The sequence below is a fragment of the Echinops telfairi genome, unplaced genomic scaffold, assembly GCF_000313985.2.
Source record: "Echinops telfairi isolate 266 unplaced genomic scaffold, ASM31398v2 ScPeMD7_5868;HRSCAF=6743_1, whole genome shotgun sequence".
NCBI classification, from domain to species: domain Eukaryota; kingdom Metazoa; phylum Chordata; class Mammalia; order Afrosoricida; family Tenrecidae; genus Echinops; species Echinops telfairi.
Window position 1 is genome coordinate 9,632,771 of NW_022109768.1, and position 20,963 is coordinate 9,653,733.

At 43.2% G+C, this 20,963-nt stretch overlaps 1 protein-coding gene across 3 annotated transcripts in view; it reads left to right on the forward strand.

Annotated features, from left to right (window-relative positions):
- Positions 1-829: 829 nt before the first annotated feature.
- NR3C2 (nuclear receptor subfamily 3 group C member 2) overlaps positions 830-20,963 on the forward strand; it is a 383,624-nt gene continuing 363,490 nt past the window's right edge. For 2 of the 3 annotated variants that reach the window (XM_045295827.1, XM_045295828.1), the window contains exons 1-2: positions 830-902; positions 9,112-10,876. In XM_045295827.1, coding sequence (XP_045151762.1) covers positions 842-902; positions 9,112-10,876 — 1,826 coding nt within the window. In that variant the 5' untranslated portion in view covers positions 830-841. Of the gene's footprint in view, positions 903-1,809; positions 2,086-9,111; positions 10,877-20,963 lie in introns of those variants that run through there. The other variant, XM_004708705.3, reaches the window with a different exon arrangement.

The following is a 20,963-nucleotide window of genomic DNA, read 5'->3' on the forward strand; positions in this document are numbered from 1 at the left end:
TGCGCGGCTATAACCCAGATTTTGCTGGGAGCGGAGATCCAGGGCAAGACCGGCCCTCCCCAAAGGAGGTAAAAACTTAGTAAAAGAGACACGTCCGTTCCTTTCATAATGGATAATTCGGCAGCGCCAGCTGAGCCGCAGCCCCCACCTAGCTGGCCCAGGCCTTGGGTTCGCGACTGTCCGGCTCCTGCCGCCGCCCAGGGTGCTACCGATGCCCTCTGTCCGGCTCGGCCGGGTTGGGGGAGCGCGCGTGACGGCGGGACCCCTGGGAAAGTTGGGACTCGGCGGGGACTGCTAGGTACCAGAGCGGGGGGATCGGGACCAGTGGGCGGGCGCCGCCGCCTCCGCTGTTGCACCCCGCTGCGGGGGAGTTCAGGCCCTTGGGGGGCCGGGGGAGGGCAAGAGTGCGAGTCTCCTGGGGTTAGGAGTTAGGAATCCTGAAGCTTAATTAACTGTCAGGAGAGGAGGGGCCTTTGAGCTGTGGGTGTCCCCTGGCGGGCGCAGGGCAAGGGTCAGGGTGGCAGGGGCGAGGGAGGGAGGCACGGCCGCCGCCGCTTGGCTGCGGGTGACCCAAAGCCGGGTGAGGGGTTGGGGGCAGATTAAAATGGGTACGTGACTGGTCCTGACCGGGCCTGTCACCAACCTAAAACGGAGCCTCCGACGCGGTGCCCCAAAGTCCTTAGAAATCAAAGTTAAAAAGCTCATCCTTTTTGCTTAGTAATCGCGGCGCTTGGGTGGGCAAGCCGAGGTGGGGGGGCGGGGAGGGTGGCTGGAGGGAAACCGAAATTTCTTCTTGTCGACAGTCGATAGTTCTTAAACAATTTGGCTCCTTCTCTCTTGAATGTCGCTCCCAATTATGTGCACCCCCGCCTCCATTTTTAAAGAAGTGAACATCTTCGATGGTAAGTTTTCTTTGAAATAGAACGAATGGAAAAAGCCAGACCAAAGTAGTAAGTCTAGCAACCGAAGGACGAGGGAGGCGAGCGACAATTGGGGACCCTGGCACTTTTTCTCGGGGGGGAGGGGGGGTGTCAGGAGCCTCGGCGGCACTGCAATCCCCCGCTTCTCCGGCACGGGGGAAATGAGGAAATTCCAAGCGGCTGGGGCGGCGATCAGCTCTCCCAGCTCTGGCAGCTGCTCGGCGGAGAGGTAACTCGGTGCGGACCGAGGGCGGGGCAGGGGGGGAGAGGGGCGAGCCCTGGGCTCAGGGATTCCACCTGGAGCCTCGCCTGCGCGCCGACCCCGCGCGCGACGCCGCGGCCAGGGCTGCAGTTCACCTGGCGCTGCAGGTGGAGGGCGGGCGGGGCCAGCACCTGGACTGCTCCGGGCCAAGACCGCGTTCTTCCGCGTCACCGCACTTTGCCCAGCGCTCCCGACGGGCGAGGGGCGGCCTGGAGGTGGGCCGGGTGGGCGCGAGCAAGTTTGGGGGGCGGTGGAGCGAAGGGGAGCCGGGGCCCGGTGTCCTGGCCGCTGACCGGCACCCCGAACCCCGGCCGCCGCTGCGGCTTTAAGGGAGCTGCTGTGTCCAGGCTGTGTCGCAGCAACTTTGTATTAGTCATGTCGCCCGCTGGCTGACTGACAGCCCAGGTTGTCCAATGGGAAGCCCGTTTGGGCCGTGCCGTGTGGAGTCTTGCTTCCCTCGGGCCAATGAGAAGGGCCCGGGAGGGCGGGCTAGCAACCTGAACTTTATCTGGACATGTGACCCGCTTTTCAAAGGGCCGGCCCTCCAGCTGGCCCACTCCCCCTCCGGGTTGGCGCCCGCCCTCTCTCCGTCGTTCCCCGCGTCCCCTCCCTCTTTCGCCCGCCCAGGCCCCGGCCTTGGCCCTGCCCCCTCTTCTCCGCCCCTCGGTGCCCGGGGTGTCATTGGACCGGGGAGACGCAAGCCAACTTCAGGCGGCTCTGAGGAAGCCCGTACAGTCACCTAGGTGCAAGAACGTTGCTGCCTTAGGCTCTCCCGCTGCAGGGAGAGCGGCACTCGCTGGCCTGGATGCGGTTGCGTTCAGGGGGTCTCCGCAGCAGGGGTGTCGCGGCGGTGACAGGAGCTGCAACAGGTAGACGCCCAGAGACGGACCCCGGCCGAGGCAGGTGTGTAGGGGCGCGCGGCAGGGCGCCGCTTGTCCGCCCGGCGTGCGGCCGCGGCTCCGGTGCTTGCACTTTGCAGAGAGAAGGGGCTGCGAGATCCGGGGGCACAGTTGGTGTGGTGCTGTGTGCTTGTCGTTGTGTTTGGCGTTTCTACTTTCCCCCCTCCTTTGGCTGCCGGAGGACTATTTTGGGAAAGTTTGACCACTTGGGATAAATGCCCCCTGACGAGCAGTTATGAACCGCCTTTGGCAGTGGGAGGTCTGCCACCCTTCCCTCCACCCAAAGATGAAATTTGGATGGTTACCCTGTACAATTTTGAAAGGGCGTTTGAATAATATTTCTTTCCTCTATTAATTGCGGAAGCTCCCAAATCTCAGCCAAAGGTGTAGTTGAATAAGGGCAGTTGAAGGAGATACAGATCCTAATAGAGCCTATGTGGAAGGGGCTCTGGAGACGTGCTTTTTTCCAGGTCCGTAGTATTCAAACTAGCGAGAGGCTAGGATTTCGGTGGCATCCGTTGGGATTCTAGGGCAGGGGAGAAGGGGATGCAGCTTCTTTGGGTGGCAGACTTAAACTACTACTGAATTTAGGTGCGTGACTTTCTACTTCATTGACGCAGATCAAGTTTAACCCCGAGTTGTTTCTAATATCACCAATTTAAGTATCTATTATAACATTGGGAAACTTTTGGTGTTGGATGAGTTTGGAGACTGCTGAATGTCAGATCCACCTCGTTTATGCCTTTTGGCACTAGGTATTGCCATTTTTCTAGGTGCTGTTAATGATGGCATTGCCTTAGTAGAAGCTTTAACATTGGTCTCCATCTGTGAAGTCTTGCTGTGAAGTTTCAATTTTTGTTTGTTTGACATCGTGGCATGCTCTCATGGAAAGGCTTGAGGAGAGAAGTAAATAACTCAATAAAGGAGCTTTTTCCTTTAAGGTAGGCATAATTTTGTTGGGGATTTTGGAAGGATCATGTGCTCAGTGCCTTAGGTGAGTGAATAGAAATCAGTTCTGACTGGTTCTCCTGCCCTCTTGGGTGACCTTGGGCAGGTTTCTATCATTTGCTTCATCTGTAAAGGAGGGAAACAAAATAATTGTTTTGTGGTGGAGGGGGCAGAAAAAGTTACAGACAGGGAACTTCTTACTAGTAGGTAAACTTACTGATGGTTGGGAAATGCTTAAGGAGGGCCAGTCTTCAGGGGGCCACATCCTAGTGAAAGAGCTGTCCAAAAGGATGCATTTAAAATGGGGCTGTGTTGAAAAGGGCCATTCACAGTGAGAGTGTTTTCTTGTAAGGCACAATCCCGGAAAGACTGTGCTAATATCTAGAGAGAAGATGTCTATCTTTAGAAAAAGGGCAACTAAATGCAGACTGTAAAAGAGCAAATTTTTGTTAGGTTTTCCTTGGCAAAAATTGTGTTGGAGAACACATTTACTTCTTACTCTTCTTTTGAAACTTGTTTTACATTTTTGGGCGAGGTCATTTGCGTGCAAATTAAAGGTTGAGAGTCTCTGTTATAATTCCTTTGGGAGGGAGACACGCCGGATTTTATATATGTGAGATATACTTTAGCAACACATGCTTTCCTTTCCCTTTGGGGTATCACGTTCTATGAGGATCGTGTCCCTCGCTAGTGTTTTCAGTATTCACTTGGGCGTTCAGGTTGACTGAAACTCTGCTCAAGCCATGGTCATTAAGCCAGTTCTAAAAAGGCAAACCCGGGTTTCCTGGACAACATAGGAAATAAACTCCCAACCTGTTCCATTGGATTTTTAAAGAGCAGACAGATTAAAATGATGGAGTTCAGCTTAAAATGTTTCCAGTAATCTCCTTAAAAAAATGCAGGATCTTAAAAAATATGTATCTGCAGTGGTCGCCCAGCAGATGCTTGCTGTGCTCCTGTCTTATTTGTTCGCAAGTTTCATTTCCTTGGTTGGAAGGTGTTTTGCGTTGGTAGATGAGGAGAGTAGTTTAAACACAAGTGATGTCGATTTCAGCAAAGCTGTTTGCAGATTCTCTAATGATAGTCCTGTCAATAATGTGGTGAAATATAGGCTGTATTATGTTATACTTAAAAGAGTTCAAGGCCAGTCAAACAGGACTTAGAAAGTTGTGATCTCTCCCATGATGTTACCTGATAAGAAGCTTCCTTCTATAGTGCTTTAAGGCTGTTGTCTGTGCCTGCCATTTGTGATGTAGCTTCTCTCCAGTTTGTCACCCTCCCAAGTCTGGGGTAGGGCTACTGAGTTAGGACAGAATGATGGAAAGTGCCTCTCAGGATATTAGAAGGTGTACTAAGAAAAAAGAATTCTGGGACAACTAATTTAGGGAATACTAAGTATTAAAAACAAATGTTTTCTGCCCAGGGGGGTGGGGGGATTAGTATGCAAATTCACACCAAAGGCAGAGAAGTGGACTTAAAAAAAAAAGCCCAATAAAGTTATCTCTTCAAATGGCAGTGTGAAGGATGGATTTCTGAGAGTGTCCTGGGTAGGGATTCTCTCCCCAGTACGTCCCCTAATTTAGACTCAGAGCAAGGAGACCAGAGAGGCTGGTTGCCTTGGACCAGGGACAGGAGAATGAAGCAGTAGCTGTGGAAGTAGGGAGAATTGTGCCTGCAGGTCTTTGGGAAGGGTGTCTTGGCAGGGAAACTTCCGGGTATTTTGAGTAGAAAATAGTGCAAAGACCGAGAACGTGGAATTCTGAACAGGGGTGATAGCCAATTTTGAACACATTGAACATGCCTTTTTTTGGTGATATGTAATGAATTTAACCTGAAACAACCATATCACATAAATAATTTTAAAAATATATATGAAAGATTGTATGTCCATTCATATTTGATATAAGAGAACAGAATATTCTCAAACAGAAGGTACTTTTCAGCTCATGGAAGGGTTAGTATTAGAAGGGTAGGCCCCGTTTCTCCCTTTCCCAACTATTTTTTCTTCCAAACTGATGTTTTTTATTTGAATTACTAAATAATCTCTACGATGGAAAGAACTAAAGAAAAACTCAATCCTCTAGCTGCAACATTGAAGGATTCTGGGGAAAAAAACATTGCTTGATACAGGAAGTATCATAAGTATATGGAAGGAATATATAGTCACTTTCAAAATGAATTGCTCAATATTCAACTGTTTCAGAAGGTAGCACATGATCAAAAACAGATAGCACAAAAGGAAGAAATCAAGATGGCACTGAGGGTATTAGTAGAACATAAGACTCCAGGAATTGACAGAATACCAGTTGAGATGATTTAACTAACAGATGTAATGTTGAAAGTGCTCACTTCTCTATGCAAGAAATTTGGAAGACGTCTACCTAGTCACTATACTGGATGAGATCCATCCACATTTGTGTTCATTTCAAAGAGAGGTGGTTCAACCAAATGTTGAAAATTTTGAAGAGTATCAGCGATATTCATGCAAGTAAAGTTTTGCTGAAGATTGTTTGAAATGGTTGCAGCAGTATCTCCAGAGGAAACTCAGGAATTCAGAAAAGGACATGGAACAAGGTATTTTATAGCTAATGTCAAATGGATCTTGACTGAAAGCAGAGTGTTCTAGACAGATGTTTACTTGTGTATCATTGACAATACAAAGGCATTTAACTGTATAGATCCTAGTAGATTACAGATAGCATTGTGAAGAATGGGAATTTCAGAACACTTCATTGTGCTCATGGGGAATTTGTATATAGCTCACACTGCAGTAGTTAAGCAGAACAACAGGCTATTTCATGGTCCAAGATCTAGAAAGGTATGTGTCAAGGATGTATTCTCTCAGTACACATATTCCTTCTGTATATTGCAAGTAATCTGAGAAATTGGTTTATATGAAGAAGAACATGGCATCTGGATCAGAGGAAGACTCATTCAGAACCTGTGACGTGTGCAAATAACACAGCCTTACATGCTGACAGTGACAAGCACGTGTGGCGTTTACCAATGAATATCAAGGACTAATGCCTTCAATACGGACTGCATTTCAACAATAAAGAAAACAAGAAGCCTCTTAAGTTTACCAATGAACAACAGCATGTTAATCAGAGAAAAGATTGACATCAAGGGTCTCACTTTACTTTGTTCCACAATCAACACCTGTGGAAGCAGCAGTCAAGGAATCGAGACACACTGCATCAGGGCAATCTGCTGCAAAAGACCTCTGTAGAGTGTTACAAAGCAAAGATATTGCTTGAAGACTAATGTATACCTGTCCCAAACCATGGTATTTTAAATTGCCATATTTGCATGCAAAAGCTGGACAGTGCATAAAGAAGACTGAAAGAGAATTGTTGTGATGCCTTTGAATTACAGTGTTGGCAAATAATATTGAATGTGTCATGGGCTGCCAGAGAAGGCACAAATCCTTTTTGGAAAAAGTATAATCAGAATGCCCCTTAGAACTCACAAGGATGATGGGACTTCAGCATGTATGTTGGACATATTATCAAGAAGAACTAGTCCCTGGAGAAGGATTCATGTTTGATAAAGTAGAGGGTCAGTATAAAAGGAAGCCTCGCACTGAGATGGATTGGCACAGGGACTCTTAACAGTGGGCTTCAGCTTAGCACTGATGGTGAGAACGGTGCAAGACCATGTCGCTGTGAATTGGAAACAACTGGATAGTGCCTGACAATAATAGCAATACCTGAGCCTTTGAATTTACTTTTCACGTTTTGTGAGTGATTTGCATTTTTTAATTCATAGGGTCACTCTCACGCTATTAAAAGAGTCTGATTTACAGTAACCCTGTAGAACAAGGTAGACTTGCCTCGGTGGGTTTCCAAGCCTGTAACTTTATGGGAATAGAAAGCCTCATTTTTCTTCCATGGATTGACTAGTGATCTCAAACTGCTAACTTTATCAGGACAACATGTCTAAGCCACCAGGGCTCCAATTGCTAGGATATTTTTTTAAGTAAAAGAATGTTGTTTAATTGGTAGATTTTTAATTTTAAATGTTTATTCAGTTTTGATTCAAATAGGTTTTTTTTTTTTTTCTTAAAATGACATGATAGTCTCTCCATTTGGGATACAGTAGTGGAATTTATTACGTTTCTACTTTCTTATAACTTAAAATCTAGTGTAAAAAATGGAAATAAAAGGTAAGTACAATACCTGAGCAATTTGTAACTCATCACCTGTAGCCTTGCAATAGCTGATGGTAGTTTACTGACCAGAGCCATGAAATTATTGTCCTGTGTTAATTAGTGTAAGTTCTGTAGCAAAAGGATGTGTGAGTGTGTCTTTTTTACAGCGAGAGAAAGCAGGGAGAATGTAGGGAGCGGGTGGCAGAGCGAATGAGGAGCGAGGCCTGAAGCAATGCTCGTGTACAGTACTGCAGAACACAGCATCTCTGAGCTCAGGGCCTTCTCTTATTTGGGTCATAGACTCTATGGGCTTCAAAAGATTGGATAAATTTGCATATATAGATTTTATGGTTTATATATATTGATCTGTATAAATGAAATTTTACTGAGAATTAGCTAATTTTCTTTCACATATATGTGTATATATGTGTGTTTATAATGAATGTACACGCACATACATACAAGTGTGCATACATACATGTTTGGAGCAGTAGTTCTCACCAATGGGTGTGCCCCCCCCTCCCCCTGCTGAGAGTTTTGATTATCGCAACTGAGGATGGGGAGGACCGTTGGCATCTAGTAGGCTGAAGCTAGGAATGATGCTAAACACCCTAAAATGCATAGAATAGGTCCCCAACACACAGAATGATCACCCACAAATGTCAGTCTTGCTGAAATTGGGACGCTTCGGTACAGAGAGAGACCAAACCTGGTATAGAGAGAAGCCAAATTCTAGCTCTGCTGCTTATGGGCTATGCATCCTGCGACTTGGTTTCTCCAATTGTATCATTTGAATATTACTTGTACTGAACTGATAAGGTACTAGTTATGTAAGGATCAAATACGTTAATAGATCTATGCTGCGTATACTAGAATATGGAATTAAGTACTATATAACGATTTTCTAGGTGCAGGGTTATTGTGATTATTCCTCGGTCCAGGAAATAATTTCATACCTAGGGTCAATGACGATGGCTGTCCTTCTCAGTCGATACTGTGAGGCCCCCAACTGTGTTTGTTTTGTTTATCACAGAATTTTCAGTGACTGTTGATAAGCCCAGATGCTGTAGGCACTTGGGACAGGTTTGTTGAAAGAACCAATGCTTGAATTATGGGGACCTATCTAGAACTTCCACCATAATTGTAGTCTTGGGAGTGAAATATGTCTCTCTTAGGAATCCTTTTAGCAGGGATCCTGAGGGTCAGAGCCCATGTCCAAGTCTTTGGCAGTTCACTGAAATACAGAGGCGTGGAATCTTGGCCTTCTCAGTGGTCATGTTACCTCTCTGAACTGTGGCCCATTCTCATTCATCCATTTTGTAGAGGATGCTAAACTATTGTCATCAGGAAATTAGTGTAAGGAAGTCTTCTTACTTTAAAGATAATCCTCAAATATTATTTTGTCTGTGATGATTTCCTCGGTAAGTTTATATTTAGAAATGGTAACATTAATTGCATCTACCTAATCGTTTTCCGTAAAATCCTATAGAGGTGTGGAAGTCAGCTTCCATATGATCCAAAGACTCCAAAAGCTTTGGCTTCAGACTTTGTTTCTTAACCGTCTCTGTGACCTTGAGCGTTTTCAACTGCCATACCAGGTCCACAGTTTCCTCTGGTACCCATTGATCGAGGATGACCTGGGGTATTTCACAAACTTAGAATTTGTAAATATTCTCTGTGAACACTAAAGGCTATAATAGAGGTGTACCTTTTTATTTAGATGCACAAATAATTTTCTAAGCTACGATTACTTCCTCTTTTCTGGCTTAAAGTCTTAGAATGTAGCAGTTTCAAATAGAACTGGAAAGACTGCTGATAGTAAGTAGAGCATATAGTTTCCAACTTAGTAAATGCTATTTAGGGTGTCTTTTTTAGAGTAATGTTGCCCTAACTGACTCTGATTTAATTTTTTAATATCAATTTATTTGTTAGTGATGGAGACCAAGGGATACCCCAGCCTGCCTGAAGGTCTAGATATGGAAAGACAGTGGGGTCACGGTTCTCAGACTGTGCAGCGTTCTTCCCTGGGACCTACCGAGAGGAACGATGCGAATAGCTACATGGAGATCGTCAACGTAAGCTGTGTTTCCGGTGCTATTCCCAACAACACTACTCAAGGAAGCAGCAAAGAAAAACACGAACTCCTCCCTTGCCTGCAGCAGGACAGTCATCGTCCTGGAACCCTCGCATCTGATATTAAAACCGAGTTGGAATCTAAGGAACTCTCGGCCACTGTCGCCGAGTCCATGGGGCTGTACATGGATTCCATCCGAGATGCCGATTACACCTTTGACCCGCAGAACCCACAAGGAAGCTTGAGCCCGGCGAAGATTTATCAAAACGTTGAACAGCTGGTGAAATTTTACAAAGAAAACGGCCACCGGCCCTCGGCGTTCAGCAGCATGACGAGGCCTCTGCGGTCCTTCCTGTCCGAGCCCGGGAGCTGCGTGAATGGCGGTGGCGTCATGCGCGCCATGGTCAAAAGCCCCATCCTGGGTCGTGAGAAGAGCCCGTCCGTCTGCAGCCCTCTCAACATGACAGCGGCCGTCTGCAGCCCCGCGGGGATCAACTCCGTGTCCTCCACCACGACCAGCTTTGGCAGTTTTGCAGTGCACAGCCCCATCACCCAGGGGACGCCTCTGACGTGCTCCCCCAGCGTGGAGAACCGAGGGTCCAGGTCGCACAGCCCCGCGCACGCGAGCAACGTGGGCTCGCCGCTGTCCAGCCCCTTGAGTAGCATGAAATCCCCCATTTCCAGCCCTCCGAGCCACTGCAGCGTCAAATCCCCGGTGTCCAGCCCGAGCCACGTCGCTCTGCGGTCCTCTGTGTCTAGCCCTGCAAACATCCACAACTCAAGGTGCTCTGTCTCCAGCCCTTCCAACACCAACAACAGATCCACGCTGTCCAGCCCGACGGCCAGCACTGTGGGATCCATCTGTAGCCCCGTGCACAGCGCCTTCAGCTACACGGCGTCTGGCACCCCGGGGGGCTCCAGTGCCCCTCGGGACGTGGCCCCTAGCCCCGACACGCACGAGAAAGGTGCTACCGTGGACGGCCCTTTCCCCAAGACGGAGCCAGTGGAGCATGCCATCGCAAATGGCGTGTCTGCGCAGCTCAACATCGTCCAGTACATCAAGCCAGAACCAGATGGCGCTTTCAGTAGCTCCTGCCTAGGAGGAAATAGCAAGATAAATGCAGATTCCCCGTTTTCTGTACCCATAAAGCAAGAATCCACCAAGCATTCCTGTTCAGGTACCTCTTTTAAAGGGAATCCAACTGTAAACCCGTTTCCATTCATGGATGGCTCATACTTTTCCTTCATGGATGACAAAGACTATTACTCTCTATCAGGAATCTTAGGACCACCTGTGCCAGGCTTCGATGGGCACTGTGAAGGCGGTGGGTTCTCCATGGGGATTAAGCAAGAACCAGATGATGGGAGCTATTACCCCGAGACCAGCCTCCCGTCGTCCGCCATTGTTGGCGTGAATTCAGGTGGACAGTCCTTTCACTACAGGATTGGTGCTCAAGGTACAATAGCGTTGTCCCGATCGGCTAGAGACCAGTCTTTCCAACACCTGAGTTCATTTCCTCCTGTCGGCACTTTAGTGGAGTCGTGGAAATCGCATGGCGACCTGCCATCACGAAGAAGCGATGGATACCCGGTCCTAGAATACATTCCAGAAAACGTATCAAGGTAAGCTGGCCTCTTCTTTCTTGAAAAACCGTGGCTTTTTGATAAGCGTGCTTTCCTGAAAAAAATGTCAAAAGTGCAACCCTTTTTTAGGTGATCCATTTAAACACATTTCAACTGACTGTGTCGTTTTTTGCTCTTAGGATGTTCGCTTAGCGCGTCTTCCCACCCTCTTGCTCATTAGTGTAATGTTAGTAATGTTTTTCAAAGTAGAGGAACAAAACTTAAAAATTCCTTGGAAGATTTTGTGTTGACTTTGAAGAGGTGTGTATAGCTGTTCCCTCCTTTGTATTGCCTAGTTTTGTTATGTTGAAAATGTTTATTTCCACTGCCTGTTACTATATTTAGCAGGCTAGTGCTAGATTTAAAAAAATTTTTTTAAGCAGTTTTCTGGTTCATAACTTGCTTTAAATTAGAATCTTTGTGGTTGTAGTCCCATGCCCCCCCTCCCCACCCTTCGGCTTTCTTTATTAACCACTTCATTGGTTGTGAAATATAAAACTGAATCTCAAATCTGCTGCCCACAAGCCACTCCCGCCACTATCCCCGTGCTTTCCTAGGTAGGTTAATTGTATGAAAGTTGTGGTTTTCTGTACAAACAAATCATTTCCCTAACTGTTGAAGGCTTTTAAAGACTCAGCACATCTACAGTTACTCAGTGGACAAATCTCGCTTTCTTCTCTTCAGAGTGAAATATGTCGCTGTAGTTTTGAGTTGGTGTCTTTACAACTTTTCAGATCTGCAAAAAAATCATACTTTATTAGTAACTGTAAGACATCTGCCTTTCCTTGTAGATAGCACAGTGTGTCTATTTAGACAATAACAAGGAAGAGGTTTTAGAAATGACTATCCAGGGTGGCTGTAAGTTATACAAGGAATTGTACTGGACTTTGCTTCAGTATTGTTTTATTACATGGTTGTGGTACATGATTCCTTTATTGAATGTAGAAAAATTAATTTCTCAGATATAGCTCATTCCTTCGGAATCTAGGAAGATGTGGATATTTTCTTTCATTTCCCTATACGTTTATGTTGTGGAAAATATCCCCAGCCCTTTAACAAAACATAAGGTTTTTGTATGTATTCCTTTATCTTTTCCCCCCTTTCCTTTACAGACAAAACCCCAAAACTGTAACCCATACATTCTTCCTGTTCCTTGCCATTGACTGAAGCCATGCTCCTCAGACTTGTATGGAAGCAAATACTTTTACAAGTGATACAATTCCTGTAGTTCTGTAATCTAAACTATTTGATTATATTCTGCTGTCTCTAGCTCTTAAATTCTAAACGCTTAACAGAAGTTATGAGGTGGAAGAATTCCATCAGAACCAGACTTACCAAGTGTTTTATGGGTATTGCCTGATTTTACTTTTAGAGAAGAAAAGCTTTGGCAGGTAGGTATTTTTGTAAGCCATGCTTTGAAGGGAGTTAGAGCCAGGCTGCCCTGGTTCAAACCCCAACTCTGTGACTTAAATGCTCTGTTCATATCTCTTCACCTCCTTGGTTTTAGTTTTTTTTTTCATCTGTAAAAAGGGATTTAAGTAATACCCATCCCAAAGGTAGTTAGGACATATCAGTGAGTTAATTTCTGGGAAGATCTTCGACTGCCATCTGGCACATAGTCTGCATTACAAATGTTTAACTATTGCTGTTGGGTGTTGTCATGATCTTTATATTTCTCTTAGTTTTCTTTTTTCCTCTTTATATAAAATTGCACGAAATCTTTTAAAGGAATATAACAGATGCAGATAAAATAAGTTTGCCCAATTATATCTTGTGACTAAATTTGACTCTGACTTTTGCTTTTGTCTGTAGTGAGGCATCGTAAATTTGCTGCAGCAATTCTCCTTGTGCTTTTTTGATACTTCTGGTTGAAATATTAAGAGGTACAGAAGCTAAAATCAAGTTTGTTCTTGTGTTTGTCTGTTCTCTTTGCACTGTTTTCATTGTGTTGTTCATACCGGACTCGTGAAGGGTCCCTTCTGGTGGTTTGTGGCCCGTAGCATAAGATCCATTTCTCTCAATCAATCACATTGAGTCTACTCTACATCTGTAGGTTGACATGTATAATTTGTCTGGTGGGTCTTTTTGAGTATTCTACAGTTTTATCTTTGATCTCATTGTCAGAGGGGATTCATTATGCTTACATAATATGTATACCAGTTAACTTTTTCAAAAACTTCAATACCCAAGTAATGCTATTTGAAGTATCTTAACAGATTAACAATTCATTAAATTTTCCTGACTAATATTACTCAAACATATTTCTTAAAATTATTTTCAGCATAAAGGCTTATAGCTCTGAACATATTTGAATATATTCTCCTCGTGTTCAATGTACATGTTTATAATACTCAATTTACATTTATCCAAGCTTTGTCATTGGCTCCTGTTAGACCAAAATGCAACTTTTTTTTTTTTCGGTCTTGCTTCTTAGTCTATTATAATGATAGTCCATTTCAGGAAAATGTTGAGCACATTAATTTAAAAGCTTTAAAAGGATCAAGGCAATATGCAATGGCTTATAGCCTTAATAGTATCCGTCATCTTTAGGTGGAATCCTAAATACAGTTTTCTCCTATATCTCAGGTTGTGAACGGGGTATTCTTGAGCCCTTTCCAAAAATAATGTGTGGGCAAAAGATCATTCCAAACTTTAGATACACCGGTGGACGTTAATGCTATAGAGCACGGTTTTGACTCCACATGGCAAGTAACCGTTATGAAACTACTCTGTTAACTTTCGATGTACTATCAAAGAAATTCATCTATAGTTAACTGAAAAAGCTATTAAATCACTCTGTTCTTTTCCAACAACTATTTGTGTAAAAGCAGATTTTCTTCAAATATTTAAACCCTAAGATATCATATATGGATAAGAGAGAGAATCCAGGTGTCACCAGTTAAGTGTGACAATGGAGAGGCTTGCAAAAATGTAAAACCATACCATTCTTCTCACTAAACTTTGTTGTTTGGGGAAATCTAGGGATTTTTCTCCCCCCATAAATGCATATTTAGTGTAAGATGTAATGGTTATTCTCTTTATGGTATTTAAGAATAAGTATTAATAATTTAGTTTTAATTTCTCATTGGTAAATAAATATCACATAAGTCCTTTTTCAGAGTGAAAGGCCTCCTGAGACCAAAAAGTCAAGAAACATTGGACTGTCAATACCCGATCATCTTTGTAGGTTAGCGAAGAGAGTGTATCACACTTGTTATATTACGCATACTGAATCTCACCCCTGACCATTGTAGCCTTACTAAATATTGGGAGTCCCTCCGTGTGCACAAAACTGCGCAGTGCCTGGCTAGGCAACTAACCAAAAGGTTGGTGGTTTGAATCCCCTAGAAGTGGCTCAGAAGATTACCTGGTGAGTCATTTCTGAAAGGAGTCAGCCTTGAAAACGGTGTGGAGCCCAGTGCCTCTCTGATGGACGTGCCAGGTCCAGGGCTTGGAATGGCCTCCAGGGCGACTGTCCCCTCCCCCCCGTGTCATCCCTTCATGAATATTAACGCTGAGGAGGAAAGCGTGCGTGCTGTCTTCCAATCACAGATTATTCTCAGTCTCTCCCAGAGTACTTTTTAAGCAGATATAAATGAGTAATAGCTGTGAGGTATGTGTTGTTTCCGTTCTCCGTCTGTAAGCATTCTGTGAGAGTGGCGACAAAAGTTTGACTGTTAATCATTTCCCGTGAATGGATTGCCTGGGTGCCAAGTTGTAAAGGAAATTATGACAGAGCTCAATGTAAACCCGTAGGATGGACGCTGGACCTTGCTGGGTCATTTAGATTGGCGTTCCCCCTGTCATCTTGGACACAAAAACTGTGACCTTCCTTGAGTGAGTCACACTTCTCTCTGCCTCATTAAAAAAAAAAAAATCTTTTTCATTTTGAAAGTGAGTGGAAGTAAATGCTTTCAAAGGTCTGTCATTAAAACTAGTGAGCTGCCGTGAGTCATATATGTTAAGGTTTATAATAGAAGGTCTCTTCACATGGTTTCTAACCTGGCTCCAGGTGTGTTTTGTCACAAATCGAATCCTGCAGTTCTTGGGTAGTCTGGGTAGGAAAATGTCAAAAGGGGAATCACAATGAAGAGGGGTGACCTATCATTTTACTTTGACAATCTGAACTTTGTTTAAAAAAAAAAAGTAAGAACTTTTCCTTTGTAAATTCTGACACTGATGACGAATTCCTTATTCGCTGTATTTACCCTTTTCCTTATGGAAATGATAGTCCTGTTGTCATAACATTGAATGTTTATGGAGATTGCCACTTTGATAGCATCATAGCACAGTCCTGGTTTGACTTGGCCCTTTGAGTATAAAGTTCACAGTCCCAACATCATATTCAGGTAGGTTTCAAGACAAGCACTGCCATCTAGCCGATGCCGATGACTCCCAGTGACCCTGTTGCACAGGGGCGAGCTGTCCCTGTGAGTTCCCAACACTGTCCCTGTCCATTGGAGTAGGGAGCCCCATTTTTTTCCACCAGACAAACTGTCGTTTATTCCAATACGAAGGGGGCTTCAGAAAGTGCACGCAGAATTGGAAGTAAAAGATCATGGCATGTTCCCATGAGCTTCTGGAAGCCCCCTCATACGTGCTGTAGTTCTTTTCCAAACATTTCAGTACATAACTTAGTTATTTTCCTCTTTTTCCAGGAGTTTGTTCAAATCGCTTGTAGAATAAACCAAAAGCCTCAGAATCTGTGGAGTTTGTTTTACCACATTTGCCCTGTTTTTTAGGAAGTTTTCTCAGGAAGCCATTGAGGTATAAATGCCTCTATGTAATGCAAAGTGTGAGAGAATGTGGGTTTTGTGGGAGTGTGTCTGCGTGCTTGAGTATTGGTGCTGACTTTAATAAATAAATTCATTACTGCATTGCTTAGGTCATTAGAATAGGAAAACATGGGCCCTCCATTATTTTCCCTGATACTTGTTCATAATATTTTTGATTCTGAAATTGCTACTTTGGCTACAATATCTCCAGGTTAGTATTTTAAATACTATTTTTAGAAATTATCTTACAGTGTGACTTTCTTCTCCTGATGACTCATTCATTTTGGATATATCTGGGGAGAATCTTCCTGGGGGTAAATGAAAAAAAAAAAGGTTAGTGATCTAAAATTTTAGAATATGCAAGCCGCTATGAACATTGTACTTTGAAAAATGAATTTTTCTTTTAACATCACAAATATCATAGGTTTATATGCCAGTATGAAGACCTCTTATCAAGTAAAATATAAATATTCTTCAAAACTGCTTACTTAATGCTTAAAAATAAAGTTGAGATTAAAAACTATGTTTTCTGTTAGATAAGCTAGAATTATTCAATTTAAGCCAACTTCTGTTACTATTGTGATGCTAAAACTAGGACTTGGCTATGAATTTATCAAAGAATCCATGTGTTTTGTATTATTAAAATTCCAGGTGGGTCCAACAACAGCTCAGGCCTGCTACTAACTAATTTATTGTATAAATTCATTTACTAAATCCAAGTTGAGATTAAAATATTGGATACTTGAATGCATTTAGATAGATCATTAATTGTGTAGTTTTGTGGATTGTAGTCCAAAATTTATTGTAAGAGCCCTGGAAATACAAATGTGTTAAATGGGTAGTGTTTTCATATTAAACTCTAGGACTTGTGGTTTTAAATTTTCCAAATGTAGGCTTTGTTTTCCATTAAAAATTTTTATTTTGTACAATCTTTATATAATAAAAGAATAAATGGTGGGGGGGCAGTTATAACTGTTGAGTTCATTCCAACTCCTGGCAGTGCTATCCAGCAGAGGAGAATTGCTCCATTGCTCTGATCTCCGTGGAAGCAGATTGCCACGTCTTTTTCCCACATGGCGGCCCGTGAACTTAAACTGCAGACTTTTCAAGTAGCAGTCAATTGCTTAACAAGTGCACCACTAGGGCTCTTTAGTTAGGTAATAATGAGCCTAAAATATAATAACATTTTAGCACATGTTACTTAATGTTCAAAAAAATTCTGGGTTGTTAATAATATGGCTGGGGCCAAAGTCATTGTAGAAAAAAGTAGAAATTACTTTTAATTTATGCTAGAAATAGAAAACTGTGGACTAAGGACGGAAACCAGACAAACAAAAAGTAATTTGGATACTTACAAAGTTAATACCCCAGGGAGATAAAACTGGCAATCTGAACTCATAACTGTGGCTACGACTCAATTACTGATGAAAACTTCAGTAGTATGTAACCTCACCTTAGGTATTGGTAGTTGCTGAGACCGATGTGTAAAGTTTGCACTGGGAAACAGAATGAAATGTTAGGTAAAACTGACTTTGGTGGTGGTAATAGGGTGAGGTTATACGGGCAAGTCGTAGGGAATGGGACGATGGGGAGTTGTTTGAGTTGGTGTTGGTACTGGTCTTGTAGATCTAGTGGTAGGGAGTGTGGTTCCTTTGGTGGAGGGAGCTATGTAAGCAAAATCAGAGAGATGGTTGGAAAACTGAGCGTGGTTCAGCCCCCAGGTGGGAAGTATTGCTGGGAAGACAACCTGGAAGAAGTTCGTTGGAACTAGAAGGGAGCTGAAGTTGAAGGTCACATAATGAAATGTGTCCGTATTTTTGGTAATCTGCGCTCTAGAACATCTCGACTGGGAAGTGGTTGTTGGCAGATTAGAGCCTTGGTTAAAAGTTGCCGTGAGAGCTGGGAATGAAGGATCTAGCCTGTCTGGACAAGGCTATATCAGGGCCGTGGAAGAAGGGTACAAAGGAGTTGCTTTTCAAATTGAAATTTTACTTTTAAATAATCACAGACCTACCACAAGTCCAATACAAAGATCTCCTCTGAACAAGGACATTCTCCCTCATAGCCACAACACAACCACAAAAATAAAAGATATGAACATGGACAGGTCAGTGACATCCAACCATTAGACCTCATGCTGGTTTTGTCCTTTGCCCCGAAATGTCTTTATGACAAAAGGACCCAGTTCAGAATTGTGTGTTATGCTTAGTGGTCCTGTATTTTAAATTGTCGTTAGTCTGAAACAGTTGCTCAGTCGTAATTTTTTTTGTTTTTGACCTGATTTCTGAAGAGTAAAGGTTAATTCTTTTGTAGCTAGTCCTCAGGTTGAGTTTTTCAGATGTTTCCTCCTGACTTGATTCAGGTGACACCGCTAGTGGGAATATCACAGGTGATCCTGCATTCTTCTCTTTATAACTTGTTATCTGCCATATGTTTCAGTTTGAACCACTTCCATTCACTCTCATCGTCTGATTGAGGTTTTCCACCATAAAGTTATTCTTTTACCTTCACAATTATGAGAGCATGTGAAGAGGTAATACAAAATTGCATAAACACTCTATTCTTCAACAAACTGCTCATCCACTTGTGTACTTAGCATTTGTATGGCCTCATGGTTTCTGTTTTATGCAGTAGGTTATAGCCTGTGACTGTCCTTATTTTGATCTTCAAAATGACCTGATTTAGCCACCATGAACTTGTTTACCTTGATTTCTCCTGTGTCCCTCTGTTATGCCTCCCTTGAACTCTTCCTTGCTTTAGCCCCAATGCATCATGTTGTCTTGGTAGCACATTATTTTCTTTGACGTGTTTATTTTTGATTTCTTATTAATTGGGAGTTAATACAGATATCATTCCATAGTTCAGTCACATCAAGCAGTATTGTACAATTGGTACCACAATCAGTTCCCAAGCATTCCTTTGCTTCCTGGACTTCTTGACATCATCTCCCTTTTACACACGCACCCCTACTGTTCTCCCCTCCCCCACCCGCAACACCCTTATTCTACTTGCTGTCCCTGTAGGTTCGCCAGTCCTGGGCTTCATATCTTGCCCCTTAGTTAGAATGTGGAGGGTCGTTGTGCTTCGTGGTAAAAGCGTGGCCTTCCAGGCTGGAGACTTCGACTTGAGTCCTGGCCATTGTACCTCATGTCCAACCACTACCCATCCGTCTCTTGGTGGAAGCTTGCCTGTCGCGATCATGTTAAACAGGTTCTAATGCAGCTGCCAGGTTCAGATGACCTAGGAAGAAAGGCTGGTCTGTCTGCTTCTGAGAATCAGCCGATGGTAATGCAGTACAGGTCATAGGGGTCTGCTCGCTAACGATCACAGGGCTGGTGCAGGACTGGGCAGTATTCCGTGCCGTTGTGCATGGGATTGCCAGGAGTCTGTAACTGACTCGATGACAGCTAACAATAATAACTTTCAGAATGTAAACTTCTCGAACACTGGTGCCACCCTGAAAACAGTGCCAGATACATTGCTGATGCTTAGTAAGTCTAGAATGAATGAATGAACTGGTTAAAGAAGTCTTGCATGGGAGTAGTGACCGATATGAAGTGACTAGAAAATTATTGGCCATTGTGTAAGCTCATTAAGCTTTTGTTACATAGAAGTGGCATTTCTACTGAGTTTAATGAAACGTTTTTAAAAGGAGTGACTTATACCAGTGTGTACTTGGGATTTTCACAAAATAGTTAATGGACAAATGCTGTACTTTTCCTCATCCCAGCATGATGTGTATTTTACACTGGTTGGTGATTTATATTTTTAGTCTTCATTTTCAGATTATTTATTTACTTTTAATTCAAAAGAGAGTAAATGCACTTGCTTTTGATATCCAGTTCTATTAATTTTGCCACCTACTAGCCATGGGACCATCACTCGGAGATACACAGCCATTTTATCACCTGCCCAAACGTCCTTGGCTTCCCTTTCATAGTCAGCTCCTCCCCTCACCCGCAGCCCGTAGGGCCCCACTTCTGCTTTCCATTCCTATATTGTTTTATACAGTGTCATAGAAATAGAATCAGACCTTATGCATTTTTTTGGTACTCTGGCTTCTTTAAGCATAATACAGTTGTGATTCATCTAAGTCGTTTCACCTATCAATAGTTCATCTCTTTTTTATTGCTGAGTAATATTCTCTGGTACGGCTGTACTGCAGTTTGTTTATTCTCTCGATGATGGCCACTTGGGTTATTTCCAGTTTGGGCCCTATTACAAATAAAACCGCTATAAATAAATACAGATTCTTGTATGGCCATATGCCTTGTTTTTCCACAGTAAATTTTCAAGCATGGAATGACTCGATGATATAGTATTTGATTTTTAAGAATTATCATTATGTTTTCGAAAAGTGATTGTACATTCTTACCAGCATTGTGTGAAAATGTCATTCTGAAGTCTTTGCCAGAGCTTGATTTTGTCCGTCTTTAACTTCAGACATTCAGGTAGGGCTACATCAGTTTAGTAGCAGTCGGCCTTTCCCCGCTGATGAGTGGCACTGACCACCGCTCTCCTCTGCTGATTTGCCATCCATATGTCTTGTTCAAGTGTCTTAAATTCGGGCCCTTTTTTATTGGGCTTTTTGTTTTCTTATTGTTGAGTTGTATTTTAATGGAAACATCTTTGATACAAGACCTCTCACTAAGACAAAAGTAATTATTTAAAATTCCATGTGGACAGAAGGAGAGTATCAGGCAATTTTCAGGTTATTCAGGTGGATACCTGGCATGCAGCAACAAACCACAGGAGTATGACATGAATTGGCTCCCACTGTATTCACCTCTAATGGCGGGAGATGACTCATGCCAGTATATAGATTTCTCTTCTTCACTAATAGTGTGGTTGGTTGCATACCATATATACTCGTGCACAAGCTGAGTTTTTCAGCACATTTTTAATGCATGTTTTGTTGTAAAATTGTGCCTCGGGTGATATTCAGGTAAGCTTATACTCGAGTATATACGGTAATCAGATAAGGACAGTTACCAAAAATTAGAAAAGGAAGAGTTATATGTGGGCCAACTAATCAAAGAAATCTTCAAAAAGGAATGAGATGCTCACTTGACATGTGAGAACTGGAGGTGATTGGTGAAGTGTGGAATGGATGGCATGAGGCATGGGGTGTAAACAGAGGGCAAACTGACTGCTCAGAGGAGTTGAATTGTAGTTGGGGAACACTGTATCCTAGAAATTTGTGAATGCTAAAATGAGGTGGTTGGCACTTTAAAAATCTCTGAGCCTATATTTATAGGTTTAGTATTAAGGTAGCAGAAGGACATTGGGCCTCCACTCAAGTACTCCCTCAA